Source organism: Arachis stenosperma, chromosome 7 (assembly GCF_014773155.1).
Source record: "Arachis stenosperma cultivar V10309 chromosome 7, arast.V10309.gnm1.PFL2, whole genome shotgun sequence".
NCBI lineage: Eukaryota > Viridiplantae > Streptophyta > Magnoliopsida > Fabales > Fabaceae > Arachis > Arachis stenosperma.
Window position 1 is genome coordinate 90,764,796 of NC_080383.1, and position 14,956 is coordinate 90,779,751.

General features: G+C 34.1%; 3 protein-coding genes across 5 annotated transcripts; 1 reads left to right on the top strand and 2 right to left on the bottom strand.

Moving 5' to 3' along the window:
• The first annotated feature begins 1,097 nt into the window (after positions 1–1,097).
• Positions 1,098–4,341, top strand: LOC130940857 (uncharacterized). Its single transcript, XM_057869124.1, has 7 exons — positions 1,098–1,366; positions 1,517–1,632; positions 1,737–1,855; positions 1,948–2,110; positions 2,221–2,447; positions 2,582–2,906; positions 3,057–4,341. Exons 1-7 carry the CDS (start codon positions 1,208–1,210, stop codon positions 4,057–4,059), a joined length of 2,112 nt encoding a protein of 703 aa, XP_057725107.1. The 5' UTR covers positions 1,098–1,207; the 3' UTR covers positions 4,060–4,341.
• A 230-nt stretch (positions 4,342–4,571) lies between these two features.
• LOC130940859 (root phototropism protein 3-like) lies at positions 4,572–8,487 on the bottom strand. 3 transcript variants are annotated; one of them, XM_057869127.1, is made up of 4 exons: positions 8,109–8,487; positions 6,906–7,216; positions 6,394–6,822; positions 4,572–5,294 (listed from the first exon to the last, which is right to left on the bottom strand). In XM_057869127.1, exons 1-4 carry the CDS (start codon positions 8,233–8,235, stop codon positions 4,749–4,751), a joined length of 1,413 nt encoding a protein of 470 aa, XP_057725110.1. In that variant the 5' UTR covers positions 8,236–8,487; the 3' UTR covers positions 4,572–4,748. The 3 variants fall into 3 exon arrangements, with proteins under 3 accessions (XP_057725110.1, XP_057725112.1, XP_057725111.1); XM_057869129.1 differs by having other exon boundaries at positions 6,906–7,242; XM_057869128.1 differs by lacking the exon at positions 8,109–8,487 and having other exon boundaries at positions 6,906–7,962.
• A 238-nt stretch (positions 8,488–8,725) lies between these two features.
• On the bottom strand, positions 8,726–11,928 carry LOC130940858 (plastidic ATP/ADP-transporter-like). Its single transcript, XM_057869125.1, has 5 exons — positions 11,011–11,928; positions 10,397–10,651; positions 9,899–10,042; positions 9,462–9,809; positions 8,726–9,375 (listed from the first exon to the last, which is right to left on the bottom strand). The coding sequence occupies exons 1-5, from the start codon at positions 11,785–11,787 to the stop codon at positions 9,013–9,015; spliced, it is 1,887 nt and encodes a 628-aa protein (XP_057725108.1). The 5' UTR covers positions 11,788–11,928; the 3' UTR covers positions 8,726–9,012.
• Positions 11,929–14,956: the final 3,028 nt, after the last annotated feature.

Sequence of the window (14,956 nt, forward strand, 5' to 3'; positions counted from 1 at the left end):
TGCAGTATCTAATATCTACAAGTAGTTGACTTTAAGTTCATCACAGTATTTAATTTACTTGGATGAAGCACTGTTTTCTTGTTGTTTTAGTGAAAGCAAGATTAGTAGATTAGTGAATACAAAATGCTTGTTTGTCAGCATGTAATCGATTATATGTAGTAGTAGTCTATGTCTTGCAAGTCAAGTTATTACAACTTTGTTTCAATGTTTCGTATTTCATATTACTTGTTCTTACACTTAGATTTTGATACATTGTGTTGTCACCTGTTTTATTCGCTATAAGGAAAACCAGAAGAGTTAATGGACTTGAAAATTTTGATAATCAACCATAATAAGAAAAGATTTGGTGGTAGGTAAGTAAATATTATTATCCACCAAGTAATATAGATGCATTTTGAAGTGGTGAAACTTGCACGTGCCTCGTTAGATGCATGATGCACACATGCACATTTGTCACACTCACGTAAGATCCTCGTTTTATTTTACTAAAGAAATCAGGTTTAAATTTCTGTCCATTTTTTTGTTTATTAAAAATTAAGATGTTAACATTTTTCAACAGACTTCAAGCATGTTCAACAATTATTAATAGAGTGAATACCCATTCGGCCTTGACAATTATTTCGAAAAGACAATGAGACTTTTAAAAATAAAACATCCAATCTGGCTTCTGTTTTTTTTTTTACTAATTAGTCTCTGTGCAAAAAATAAAACATAGACTTTTTTTGACACATAAACTAATTAATCTCATAAAAGTAAAGTTCAAGAGTTAGATTAAGTATTTTTTTTTGTCAAAAACTTCGTTATCTTTGAGATAATTATCAGGGGCGATTTTGGATTTTTCTCCAATTATTATTTTGTGTGTGGGACCTGACACCAATTTGTTTTCTGAAGCATACCTTTAAATGGGGACTTTTATTAAATTGTTTCACCACTTGTTTTGGGTAAGGTTAATTTGGTCTTTTTAAAAAGTGTGCATGAAGAGTATAAATACTATAATAAATTAATTCTTACTTACTCCAATCCTATGTAACCGTTACAGTGCACAAGGCTGACATTCCCAAATTAAATTAAAATTTTGAGTTTGAAACCCTGAAAAAGTTGAAAAACAGAATCGACCGTTGGTTCCATCAAACAGAACACGCTCTCCCCTCTGTTTTCTCACTCCCCTGCTTCTGAAGCTACTGCAACTTCTTCCAACCAAACGATAATGGCAGAAGATTATGGATTCACACAAGAGGAAATGGCTGTGACTGAGAACCTTGGGTACCCAAAAGCGTATGCTAAACTCTGCAGGGATCGTGGTTTCACTCCCTACCGCCATGGCCCTCCCTTCACTTTCATCCCTCATGCTTTGCATGAAGACGACGTAAGCAGAAAAATTGGATTTTTATCTTTATTATTGTAAAGGTGGGAACTTTAAGGGGAAAATGAATAATGGGTTTATGGTTTGTTGAATGATTTCGTGTTATTGGGCAGATTAAATTGAGCTTCAATTATGTGGTTTTTCTTTTCTTAGGCTGAAAGAGCAAGTAAGTTAGATCAAATGTTTCCGATTATGGATCTGAAAGCTAAGCCAACCACGAAGCCAAAAATCTTCGTCAGCATATTGTGGAAGCAGCTTAGCCATCTTGGGTAAGCACTTCAATTTTTTGGTTTCTGAACTTTGCAAAATTTCAATTTTTAAATTGAAGTGAAAATTCGGAAACTTTTTTTAGATCAATTTGATAAATTTTCAGGAATGCTGGTTTTGACCCTGCCGTAATTCGAGTAGATGGTTATGGCAATGTGCTGTATTATCATGCTGACTCAGCCTCTCCTCTTGCCTGGGACATTGATCACTGGTTTCCTTGTTCAAGTACTCTCTCTCTCTCTCTCTCTCTCTCTCTCTCTCTAATAAGAATGTGTATGAAACTATAATGTTGCTTCTTTTGTGGATGAACTATGAAGGGGGAGGTTTGACAGTGTTGAGCAATCTAAGGATATTGCAGAGGCAAGTCTGTAAGAGGAAGAAGAATAAGCTGGAATTCTTAGTCCCATGGTGGGATTTCCAATTGGGTATCTCTGTAAACCAATTCCTCTCCATTTTTGCCTCTTCAAATTCAGACTTTAGGTAGGTACATTAATTTAATTTTTTGTTTTTCCAAGTATTCCTTACTTTGTTCTTTTAGCATTGTGATATGTAACTAATGAATAAATAATATTTGTTGCTGCAATCCACAGGCACAGGGCATTTTCATTTTTGTTCTCTGAAGGGGAAAACCATGAATTGAATGCTTCACAAATAGTGGATTCCCATTCTTTTCCACAGCACTTCATTGGGCTCAAAGAAAAAGTTGGCCTTGCTCCAGCTGCAATTGTAGAATCTCGAAGGGAACCTTTCGATGTATTGGCTTTAAGACATCTCGATTATAATAACAAGAAGGCAAGGCCTATGTCTCAAGCAATAGGTTAGTATATGATCATTGACTGTTGGAACAAGTTTGAGTTAATTAGTACTTTCCAAGTATCAAAATATGAAGATCTAGATTGGTTTTATTATGCCTCACTGTTATCTGATTGAAGAATTTTGATTTCTCTTCAGTATCTTCTAGAAAAGTAAATGCCAATCTACTGAAAGAAAATGAAGACCCGGAATTCGTTAAGAACCCCTACCAAGCCATTGTCATGGCAAGAGATTCTCTGAAGCAAAGAGAAGAAGCTACTAAAATGCAGACAGAGATACAGAAACTAGATAATGAAGTGGATGAACTGAAGCTCAAAAATGAGGAAGAGAAGCTCGTTATTGAAGACCTGGAAATGACACTCATAAAACGAAGGAAGAAGGCAGAAAAATGCAGACGGTTAGCGGAAGCTCAATCTTCTTATAGGAGCATGTTAGAGAAGATGATTAGAGATACCATGCACCAGTAAGACACACTAACCAAAATTTATACTTTCCATAGACAGTTTTATCATTATTCTATGGATGATCATAACTTATATGGAGTTCTTATAAGCAAAATTTATGATATGGTTGTATGCCATGATAATGACAATTAAAATTACTACTCATGTAGGAGTGTCTTGTACAAGGAACAAGTAAGACTGAACCAGGCTGCAACTAATGCACTAATGGCTAGACTTGAAGCTCAGAGGGGGATTTGTGATGCTGCAGAGAGAGAGCTTCATAAGAAGTTTAGACAAAAAGAAGAGATAGAGAATCAGATAAGATCTACATGGGATCAAGGAAGGAAGAGGTCCAGAATAGACGATACCAACTTTGAAGGAAGAAGAGATAGTAATCAAGCTCTCTATTTGCCTGGGATCAGGCCAAGAACACCATTGCACAAGGAGCTCAGACTGTTCTTGGAAGAGGAACAAAGGACATCTGAAGCTGGCTTATCCGCAAATGAAGAACAAAAGCAAGAAGTAAAAGAAGAGGAAGCAAGAATCAGAAATGAGAAGCTGGAGGAGCATGCCGGATCAGTTGTTGAATTGGATGGAGAAGACTCAATTGAGAATGGAGTTAAGAATCTCGAAATCAATGAATGCAAGAGAAGAGTCTATGAAATTGAAACTGCGGAAGAAGATGAGGAAATCAGGAGGCAGCGTGGGAAAGGAAACGTTGAGAAGTGGCTTCAAATGCTTTTAGAGAAGAGTCCAGAAGCACCGGATCCGGAACCATACGAGACAAATGAAGATGCTTGTGGTGGAACTCAAGATATAATAATCCAAAAGTTGAATCAGGTTTTCCCACAACTGGACTTGAAGATCTCCAAGGTTTCAGATTCTGATGACAATGAGAAGCAGCTTCAACTTCCTCAGGAAAGAACAGAATGGGGAGCTGGAAGATCTATGGCAACAGGAAACAAAGATTACTCTGAAGAAACTTGCATAGGTAGTGAAGGAAATAGAACTCTCAACTTTGATAAGGTGATGGAAAGTAAGGAACAGAAGAAGGGAAAAAGGCTCGTTAGATCAGAGAGTGCCGGCACCTTGAGGCGAATCCCATCATCACCATTGCTTCTTGGGATGAAAAAAGGTGTCGAATGCATTCGGAAGAAGTCCTTTAAGTGGTGATGATGATGAGGATCTTGCTGCAAAAAACATATTGTTTAGATCATGTTTGACTGTGTTAGTCTATGCATAATGCAGTTGCCTTTATGTTTACTTGATTTTTCTTTTTTTCCTTCTCAATTTGTGTGATGCTGCCTGAATAAGTGAGTGGCCCAAAAAAGAAATTAAAGGAGAGAAAAACTTGTAAAAAATGTAAGCATTCTATTGTTTGATACTTTGATTTGTGTATAAGATTCTTTTATTCATAGTTGTCAAATATATGTGAGAATGTATAACGGCTTCTTGTTTTTGCCACAAGATTCATATTTCTCTTTCTTACAAACCTGATAGAAAGTTGAAACACACATCTGCTATTACTTGATTCACCTTTCTCTTTATCAGAATTACAGAGAGAAATGACCTTGATTGTTCTTGTATACATTGTTTATCAGACCTAACTTAGCAAATATAATAATCTTGATGGAGCTGGTTGAAAACATATGATTCTCGAAATTTATGTGTAACCTGGATATATATTGATATGCTCACATCTTTTATCTTTATTGAATATACTTCAGAGTCGATATTACAATATTTATTTCTGATGCCTAAGTCAAACAAAAGAACATGGACATTAAACTATACTAGTTAATCAGATTAATTAATATATAACAAACACAAATGTATGTTTATCAGATTCATTATTAACATTTTCAGGAGGTAGATTTCCTCCACTTGTGAGGAGTCATAACACCTAACACACCACTTTTTAAGTCCATTGGCGTTTCCCTTCCAAACCTGCCACTCTCTTGTTCCATAATCTTCTCTACCTCTCCCACAATGCTGCTGCTTCTATTACCAATACCAAACTTCTTCAACTTGAAGAACAAACCTTTCTTCTTCTCCACCATTCTCTCCAGCTGCACTTGCATTGCATTGCACTGGTTTTGCAGCCTATAAACCTCTTCTTTCAGCTTCCTTATCTCCATCTGCTGAGCACTCATTTCGCGCTTTGACAGGCAACGTAAAGGCGTGTCTAAGCTGCCATTGCAGGGGCTCCTGAGGCCACTGAAGGAGCCACTACTCCAGTCCAAATGGCGGTTTAGCTTAGTTTGTTCAGAGAAGAGAACTTGAATAACAGCTCTCACAGGTAACCGTTCATTTTGAGCTGCATGAAGTGAGGCCTCTGGTGTGAGTTTTCTGCTATCAATAAGCCTACACAGACCCTTCCTTTCTTGCTTTGACACACTTGGATGTGCCTATAACACACAACACAAGTTCATTATTTCAACATTGGAACATCAACATGACACAAGCAGCAAAAAAAAGAGAGAGATCAAAGCAAGAAAAAACCACAATGTCCATATTATTACATATAATGTACTTTAAAAAACAGTTCATATTTTCTTCACTTTTTTATCTTTATTTCCTTTTTTATTCTACTGACTTTTCACCTATGAAAGTCTTTGGATTTTATCTAATTTGGTAATGTTTGTTACATATATATCACCATGTACAACTAACTACTACAAGTCAATAAAAGTCAACCTCCCATGTAATAACATAATTTTGAGCAATACCTGTAATTATGTAAGTATCATGCAGTACAATCTAAGCAAAAGTGCAGGTAGGTACTGATAATAAAGTGGAAAGGATTGTTTTATTCAAATAACATAGAAGAAGAGACTAATGAATGGAGTAACACTATTATAAATATATATACAAGTTTCATATAGCACAGAAAAAAGAAGGGGGAATAAGACAAGATTCTAATAATCCACCTATTTCCATGCATTACTATTTAGTACTATCTGGACAACAGAAAAGACAAATGGAGATAAACGTTGATTAAACCATGTATAACTATAGCCCCACATAAGTCACTCACTAAGAATAATGCTTGTCACACACACACATTCACTCACATCTGATCTCTTTACACACATCTTAGATTTCTAGCCCTACCAAAAAAATTTTACTCCCCTGGCCTGCATTATGATGTTGCCAACTCATACATTAGTTTTTAGTTTACTCTTCTAATTAGTTTACTCTTCTTACATTTTCCTAGTTATGACATTCATCCAGATTCCATAATGAGCATACAAATCCCGGAACAAAACAAGAACAATGCATAACACTGCATTTTTGTACATTTGAGAGATAAATCTGTTTGAAAAAAGAGATTAAGACAAACAAAATTTCTGTCCACCCAAATATATGAACAAGTTTTCTTTATTTTCTTTATCTCTACTGTCTAAGTATCAACCAATTAATTTGTGTCCCACCAATTCAGCCACTGATAACAACACATTAATTTGTGCCTAATTAAAAAAAAAAAGTGAGAGAATAAGAAGTTACTTTGAGATAAGTATCAATGGCTCTGTACAAGCCATCATCAGTGGCTCTTGCATGAGTTGGAAGAGCTCCGGCGAGTGCAACAAACTCAGACAAGGTGAGATTAGCATCTAAAGCAACCTCAGCGAGGTAGGAATCAATCAACTTAGCCACCTTAACCAAAGCAGCACCACTCTTAACACCTTCATGGTCCAAGCACACGAACCTCTTCACCAACCTTATCACAATCTCAACATCAAGCAGTGTCCCACAAGTGTGGCTAAACGAAGGTATCATAAGCTCCTTCAATGAAGCCTGGTCTAGCTGCCATGAAATCCGCTTCTCAAGCTCTAATCTGTAACTTCCCTCAACCCCAACCATGTTAGCTGTTCTTAGGAGCCTAAGGAGGAAGTTGCATGGAATGGAATCTTTCTCTGGTGGAAGAACACCAACCTGTGTTGCATGTACAAATATGAATAAGTATTGAATACAATACAATACAGTAGTATTTGATGTACATGGTATTAGAGACTAACCAAGGTTTCAACAAAGAACCTCTTCTTTAGCCATGAAGCCGTGACACTCTCTGGTGATGTAAGACGATCCTTGTTATCAGAAAAGATGTCAGTTGAAGAAGAAAGGTCAGGGAGCCATTTGGAAGCATAATGAGTTATGATTGATCCTATCAAATCAGAACGAACACCCTTTTGCTTGATTCCTGAGAGGGTCTTCACGAAGTAGTCCATGTCCAGAATGCATGCATCATCAAACCAGCAATGCGTTTCTTCTTCTTCTTCTTCTTCTTCATGATGTTGGTGGCAGGAATGGTTGTCATTGTTCATCATTACTGCAGTGTTAAGGAACTTGTTGGCTCTGGTTTTTGTCTCAGTGGTTGAAGAAGCGTTATAGTTATTATAGTCCATGAAATGAAAGTGATATGAGCAAGGTTGAAACAAATGATGTGGACAATTTAACCATGCATTAAAGTTATTAAAATATACTCTTTTAGTATAGCTCTCTTTGGTAGTAATAAACAAAATCAAGGTTTGTTGTTTAGTGTAGAACCATTATTTGATTAGTAATGGAGATAGAATAGTTAAGGAGTGTGACAGACACACAAAAATAATGATGTAAAATTTAAGATGAAAACTCAGGTGCAGTCGACTTCACGTGAAGTTGATATTTGAGAGTCGTTAAATGAAAATTTAGTGAAATCAGTCAAATCATCTAGCAGCTCTCAGGTATCAACTTTACGTGAAATTGACTGCACCTGAGTTTCCACCATAATTTAATCTCCCTTAAAGAAGTGGTTATGTTAAAGTTAAGTGCAAATAGAAAGTCAGCGTGCAAAACAGTGAGATGAGTAAGTGTACGGTTTGTCAAAATTAGAAGTAAGAATCTGATTGCATTATTATATATAAAAATATGAAATCCTTGCTTTGGCAATTGGCATTGATCTACATAATTGAGAAAGAGCTGTTGGAGGAAGGAGAATTAGGACCACCGGTATCATATTTTATTCTATCCTTATGACAGACACACACACCAAATTGCTTATATAGTTATATATATATATATATATATATATATATATATATATATATATATATATATATATATATATATGCTGCATGGAAGAGAGAAGAACAAAAGTAATAATAATAATGCAGCCTCTAAGTTGAAAAGGACTTGAAAGAGACACAAATTTTGTTGTGTGTATAATATATTTATTTACATACCATATAACCATATTGTAGAGGAAAAGAGTGAGAGCACTGAATGATGGAAGCTAAAAGGAAGGAACAGAAATCTGAGAGGGTCCCATTTCCCAATCAAAAAGGTGCATGTTACTGTTTTGTTTTGCATCCCAACGAGGCTCGTGAACCTTCACTATTTGTTCTTTTCAATCAAGACAACTCTACCCTCTCACTGCCATTGCCAATTTGCCATGGACCCAATTTCTGATTATACATACCTTGCAAATATTTTAGAATAAAACTGTCAGGATATTTGCCTAAAGACAAGAATTTGAATGGAACATGTTGTCAATTGGGAATTATATATTAATTCTATGTTAAGATAAACCACCAAGTTGGAAATGTGAGTGAATTGTTACAATTAGCATTTTATGTTAATAGTGTGGTCCTGAAGAAGAAAAGCCTCTGTCTGGGCCTGTCATGTTACAAAGTGGACACACTTTATAACTTTATGGGCTTTATGTTCTTCATAGACTAAGAGACAAAAACTGAACATACAGTCCAACATTGGATCCATAACTGTAAGATGAAATTCCATCCAAAAATGACAAAAATTATTGTATAAAAAACAAAAGAAGAAAAATTCAACAGCTAGATGCTAGACTTGCAAACAAATTCATTCTTTCATTTTTCTTTTAACACAAAAATAAAGTCGGATTCTATAAAGTAGAAAGGCTTGGTAAAACTAAAATCATAAAAGAGAACAACCCCACTTGCCTATGGGAACCAAAAAATTTAATGGGACTTGAATAAAAGTGACAAGCTAACTTATTGTATAGGCAATTAAATAGCCTACAACAAGTAGTTTTCCCCTTAACACTTTCTCAAGGGTTCTACTTCTTATTCTTTCTGCTTGCAATTCAACAGAAAGAAGCACTGCATTGGTTTAAAGGCTGCGAGGGGTTGAAGGACTGCTTGAGGTGTCACCACCACCAACCGGATTCAATGGCGAAATGCTTGGAAGAGAGCCATTCCCACCCTCATTGTCGGCCACCACTGGTATCTTAACCGCAGCTGCTCTTTCCATCTCTTTCTCGAGCTCTTCTTCTCGGCGCAGGGCAGTGAATTGGGTGTCCAAGGATTTGGCTGCTGCTAACCATGCAAGAACAATCACCAGAAGCACTCCTCCAAGGTATGGGGTTGAATTCGCCAACGAGCCAAAACTCAATATCATAAACTGCTGAATAAGAGCGCCTCCGGACTTCCCCAAGGGGTTGCAAACAACATCAATGGCTGCCTTTCCTTTGACCTGCAGCAAGAAATTCAACAATAGTTAATCAAATGTGGGCAGATACTTTACAAAATCAAAACATATCTGAGTGTAGAAGTTCAAACCTTGGTATCCTCATCCAATGGAATGTAGGCCATTTCTTTGCATGGATCGAATAAACTGTACTTAGCACTCTTGCTGAATATGTTTTGCAATGCACCGACGTATACAGCAGCTAGCAGTGGAGTCATTCCAAACTTCGCAATAACAGGTGCAACCGGGCCTCCGAATAAAATAAGAGAGAAGAAGGCAACTCCTGTCAAAAGCAGGACAGTAGGGGTGATCTTGGCAGCAACTCCCCATCCGTACCTGTCAAATATAAATTGGCTCACAAGCATCATTGTGAATGTGGCAATTCCAGTTGCGGTTGAGAAGTCACCCATAAATGATGAGTACTCGTTCGGGCTAGGAAACTGCACAATTTGCATAGTTGAGTGTGAGAGAGAAATAGCAGAGTAAAATGGCCGGTAATAAAACCAAAAGCAAGACAAATTTACATTACCTGAGCTTTGAGCTTTGATTTCCATGTAACCTCAACAAGGTTAATGCTAATTCCGTATGCAACCACCAAAGTGGCAAGATCTCTTATGTATTTCGAAGACACCAAGAATTTTATGCTCTCCATTGTTCCCATTTTTGGCTTTTCCTGGAAAATAAAATGCATAACAAGGTTTAATATCATGTTATACGAACAAAAGATTCAGAATTTCTTATATTCAGACATATATAAGATAAAAGAACAAAAAGTTATGTTTAATACTATATCTAGACAGAAAATACAAAACGAGGCAATGAAGACACAGACTTAATAAAAAAAAATTGGGACTTTGTCTCTGTTCATTGTCCATAGTTTTTGGGTGGAGGTAAAATTGAGCAAATTTTGCTTTTAAACAGAGACATTTTATGTTCTGTATTTCCATCCTGAAACTGAAACAGATACCAGACATAGCCAAAGGGATAACACAAGATTGTTAGGTATTGTGGCCTTTCAACGAATTACCTTCTTCTTCTTGCTCCGTTCAGGAAGAGGAACATAGTTATTCACCCACCAATACAAGAAGCAGATAGCAAATCCCATACCAACAACTATGCTCATCATTGCTTTTAGAGAGATGGCCCAACCATCAACTCCAGGACCTAAATTTTGCCTCAGATTAGAGAAGTATTTCACTGTCCGGCCAGAGAAAACGAGAGCTACATTGGCCCCTAGCCCAAATAGTGGATAGAATCGTTTCGCTTCGTCAACTGTAGTTATCTGCAGGGGAGAAGAAAAGCAAAAGCTTCTCATTAGCACATAGCATTCTAACCAGAAAAGAGTTCTATGCATATGAAACAACCACCTATCAATCATTATTAGATGAAAATGAATCAAAACCAGCGCAAATATGCTAAACATGAAGATGAAAAAATAAAATAAAATAAGACAATCAATCCAACAACCAAACCTAACTAAAAGATGCAACGTTTAGGATGCCAGAATCACAAAACATTATTACATGATAACGATATTAAGTACCAACAAGCACAGTGTAACAGGATACAGAATCAAGCTAAAGACCAATTAACATCTAACAAAATCAGGTAAGAATTCAAGCAATGGAATTATATCTATACCTGATTGGCAAAACCCCAAAAGAGCACGGAAATGACCACACTCCCCCACAATTCAGCCATGACATAGAACAAACAGAAACTCCATATTCTCATAATTGCAAGGGGGCCAAGAAACCTTGGTCCAAGGATGTTGAGAAGCTTGTCCGCAAATGCCTCAGGGTGGATGTAGTTGCTGAGAGGGTACAGGACAAAACCAAAGGCACCAAAGAATGCAATAAATGGAAGAATAACAGAATAAAAGAGTGCTTGTTTTGACAAAACATTAGCCAATTTAGTATACAGCAACATGAATCCAACGGCCATGGGAAGGTTCACCCATGTCTTCAGAAAGGGTATAATCTCTGCACTGCTACCTCTAGCAGTGACAACAAGAACATCCTTCGTGTCCCTGAGGATTGTGTAATTGAAAAGGATGCAAAAGAACATCATCCCCAATGGTATAATCTTCTTCAAGGTGGCAACTTCAACACCCAAAATCTTTGGCTTGTTCTCTGATTCAGTACTTTCAGCAAACAGTGGCTGCCCATCAGCTGAAGCTGCAGCTTCCGCCCTGCATACGAACAAATTCTTGCCCTTTTGGCCAAAGGTGTTGGCTTTTAAGGCAAATCCATTGAGTTGTTTTGGGATTGGTGTAGCTGTGAGGGGAGAAAACCCACCAATGATTTTGGGCTTCGGAGTGAAAAATCGATGCTTTAAGTTCTGGGGTGTTTGTAGGAGCCTGTTCCTGGGGTTTGTAGGAAGGGAGAGAAGCCCTCTGGTCTGAAGAACAGCCTCCATGTCTCTCTCTCTCTCTCTCTTCTCTCTCTCTAGAGAGACAAAGATAAGAACGTAAGCGCAGAGATAAGGTGGCTCTGGAGAAGAGAAGAGGAGATTAGAGAAGAAGATTATGTTCTCAATAACAAGAGAAGAAGGCACAGAAACAAATATCTTCCCTTTTATATATTATACGCTCATAAGAATCTACCAAACCCTTGAGCTCTGCCTCTGAGGGTTCAGTCAATAAATTAAATTAAATTAAATTAAATTAAATTAATGTATAGAATATTTACATGCGGAAAAAGGATCAATTCAATCTTAATTTAATATTATTATTATTATATGGTAAAGTACTAAATTGGTTCATTATGTTTGGACTTAATTTTATTTATATTTTTAAGATTTAAAATATTTTATTTGAATTTAAAAAAATTTCATTTAGCGTTAATGTAGACATGCAGTCATATTGTAAAATCAAAGTTAAATAATTAACGAAATTTAGTTTTTAAATCTGAAAAATTCATAACCAATCTCTTAGTTGCTAAAGAGAGTTTCTGCGGTGTAAGTGATGATAGCCTTATCTTCGTTGCTGCAATTGAATTTTTCGCTAAAAACGAGTTTTCGATGATGTTCCTTATGTGCTTGAACTAAGATTAGGCTCGCAAAGATGCATTTGCTAATTATGTATCTCTCGAATTTATACATATTCTTTAAATTATTGACTTTGTTCTTACACTATTGTTATGTAATTTCTTAATTGTTTAATTTTAAATTCACGGTAGGACACTAAGATTATATTAAAACTAAATGAAACTTTTTAGATTTAAATAAGACACTTTAAATTTTAGAGACTAATACATAATTAAATTTAAATATAGAGAATTAATTTAATATTTTATTTTATTATTATATTATACAATTATTTTAATGCTCATTACAATTTGAATTAGATCAATTTTTCAAGTTCATACAAATTGATATAACTTCTAAAGATTTGAGTGGTTTTAATTTGATTAATTTATATTAAAAATTTAAAAATAAATAAATAAATGGAACAAATTAAATATTTTCAAGTTTTCATATTTTAAAAAAATTAATCACTTGATATTTCTAAAGTGGTAATGGTTAAGAAAGATTAATTCATAAACAAGATAAATTTATAATTTATACCATAAAAATAATTTATTACAAGTCAAAGTATATTATATATACAATATTTTGGGACACTGATCGAATTAAACAAATTTTTAAAAGTAAGGTTGAAACATGTGATATAATCCACATGGTTTGTAAAGGAATCGAACTTAGGTCTTAAACAAAAATACTATAATAGCCATCATAGTAGACTATTTTACTTAATATTTGAATAGTATAATACAATTAAATTTTAATAAGAATATATTAAACATATAAGACTAGTTGATTTTGATAATTGATATTCAACAAATTTACCAAGATACAGATTATACGGTCACAACTCACAAGTGAATCCCACCAGCTATGAATGCGAGTGAACTGGAAAATGACGTGCATGAAAAAGCGTAGGAAATGGTCAATTAAAAGAAGAAAATAAAAAGTTTATAAAGGACGTTGCTTTGCTACGATATTTCTGTACAAGTGGACAACCTAATTTACCAAAATATCTTAATATTTATGAACTCTACTGCATAGTAATAATAATAAATATGGTATATTCTTCTTATTATTATATGCCTATGAATGATTCAGTTCCCATGATAAGCAACATTATTTCTACATTTTTTTGAAAAAAAATCATTTAGATAAAGACATTTAAAATATTTTTTAAAAAATATATTATAGTAATTAAAATTTAGTATATATAATTGATTAAACTGTATTATTTTTTTTAAATTGGACCACATAAATTAATTTAATTGAAAATATAGTAAATTAAATTTTAAACCGATTTAAATTTATTGTTTTTTATAGAAAATGATTATATTATCCTTATTATAGAAAATAACTAAAATACTTCTATTTTATATATATATATATATATATATATATATATATATATATATGTTAATTTCAAAAACTCTAAATCCTAATCTTATGACGACAAAAAATAAATGATTAAAATTTAAGATTCTCAAAATTAATATATTAATATATATAATAGAAGTATTTTAGTTATTTTTTATAATAAGAGTATTGTAATAATTTTCTATAAAAAATAATATTAATTTAGACTAATTTAAAATTTAATTTATTATTTTTTTATTAAATTAATTTATTTAACCTAATTTTGATAAAAATAATATAATTTAATCGATTATATATATATATATATATAAAACCTTGGGAAACAATTTTGGTTTCCAGCAACAATAAGATATTACATTATAAGGCTTTTCTTCTGTTGGAAGATGGGATTGACCTTGAAACTTGAAAGTAACATTTGCGGTTCAAAAACCTTGGAATGTGAACTCGTTCCTTGAACCAACGGCTCACATAAAATCACGGACTCACCCAACTAAAAGTGAAATTGCAAATTGCACCTCTACCAACCTCATTCATTTGCCTCAATTTCTATCCATCGTTCATTGATTCTCCAATTCTATTATTGTTTTAGAATTTAGTTACTCTATCAATTGTTATTTTGGCTTTCTAGTTTCTACACAATATTTGATAGTAGTAAAATTATACTACATATTTAATTATTTATTATGTGTGTTAAAAGCTAATATATTTTGAAGGTAAAATTCCTTTGTATAAAAAATGATTTTTTTTTCCTTAACATCCCCTGCCTTAGTCATCTAATTCAAGGTCAAATCATGCTCAAAATTAAACACGTGCGCCTTATTTGATGGAACTAAAAAACTGTGTGAATCATACATCTATTAAGTAGTTGACTATTATTTTATCAACGACTTCCGTTTAATTCTTTTTCAAGTTAAAAGTATGATTATTTTCTAAAATGTGTTATAATAATTTTTATGATACTAAATAAAGAAAAAAAATGAAAACCTAATGGGGGGTTTGTTAAAAAAATGTGAATTTATTCTGAATTAACTTTGCTTGTGAATTTGGGGCTTGAGAAGCAAAGGGTTTCAAATTTTGAAAAACTCTCTTGGGAGAAATTATTGTTTAGCATTTTAGGTTGTAGGGTTCAGATACTTGTTACTAATCTTTGTTTATACAAAAAATTGAATATATTTTTATGTTCAAA

Excerpts from the sequence above, each read along its gene's own strand:
- LOC130940857 (XM_057869124.1), top strand. The coding sequence starts at position 1,208 with ATGGCAGAAGATTATGGATTCACACAAGAGGAAATGGCTGTGACTGAG. Across the intron at positions 1,367-1,516 it reads ATGCTTTGCATGAAGACGAC|GCTGAAAGAGCAAGTAAGTT; the intron begins GTAAGCAGAAAA and ends TTCTTTTCTTAG. Across the intron at positions 1,856-1,947 it reads TCACTGGTTTCCTTGTTCAA|GGGGAGGTTTGACAGTGTTG; the intron begins GTACTCTCTCTC and ends TGAACTATGAAG.
- LOC130940859 (XM_057869127.1), bottom strand. The coding sequence starts at position 8,235 with ATGCAAAACAAAACAGTAACATGCACCTTTTTGATTGGGAAATGGGAC. Across the intron at positions 7,217-8,108 it reads CTCTACAATATGGTTATATG|TAATGATGAACAATGACAAC; the intron begins GTATGTAAATAA and ends TTAACACTGCAG. Across the intron at positions 6,823-6,905 it reads GGTTCTTTGTTGAAACCTTG|GTTGGTGTTCTTCCACCAGA; the intron begins GTTAGTCTCTAA and ends CATGCAACACAG.
- LOC130940858 (XM_057869125.1), bottom strand. The coding sequence starts at position 11,787 with ATGGAGGCTGTTCTTCAGACCAGAGGGCTTCTCTCCCTTCCTACAAAC. Across the intron at positions 10,043-10,396 it reads AACGGAGCAAGAAGAAGAAG|GAAAAGCCAAAAATGGGAAC; the intron begins GTAATTCGTTGA and ends TTTATTTTCCAG. Across the intron at positions 9,376-9,461 it reads CATTGGATGAGGATACCAAG|GTCAAAGGAAAGGCAGCCAT; the intron begins GTTTGAACTTCT and ends TTCTTGCTGCAG.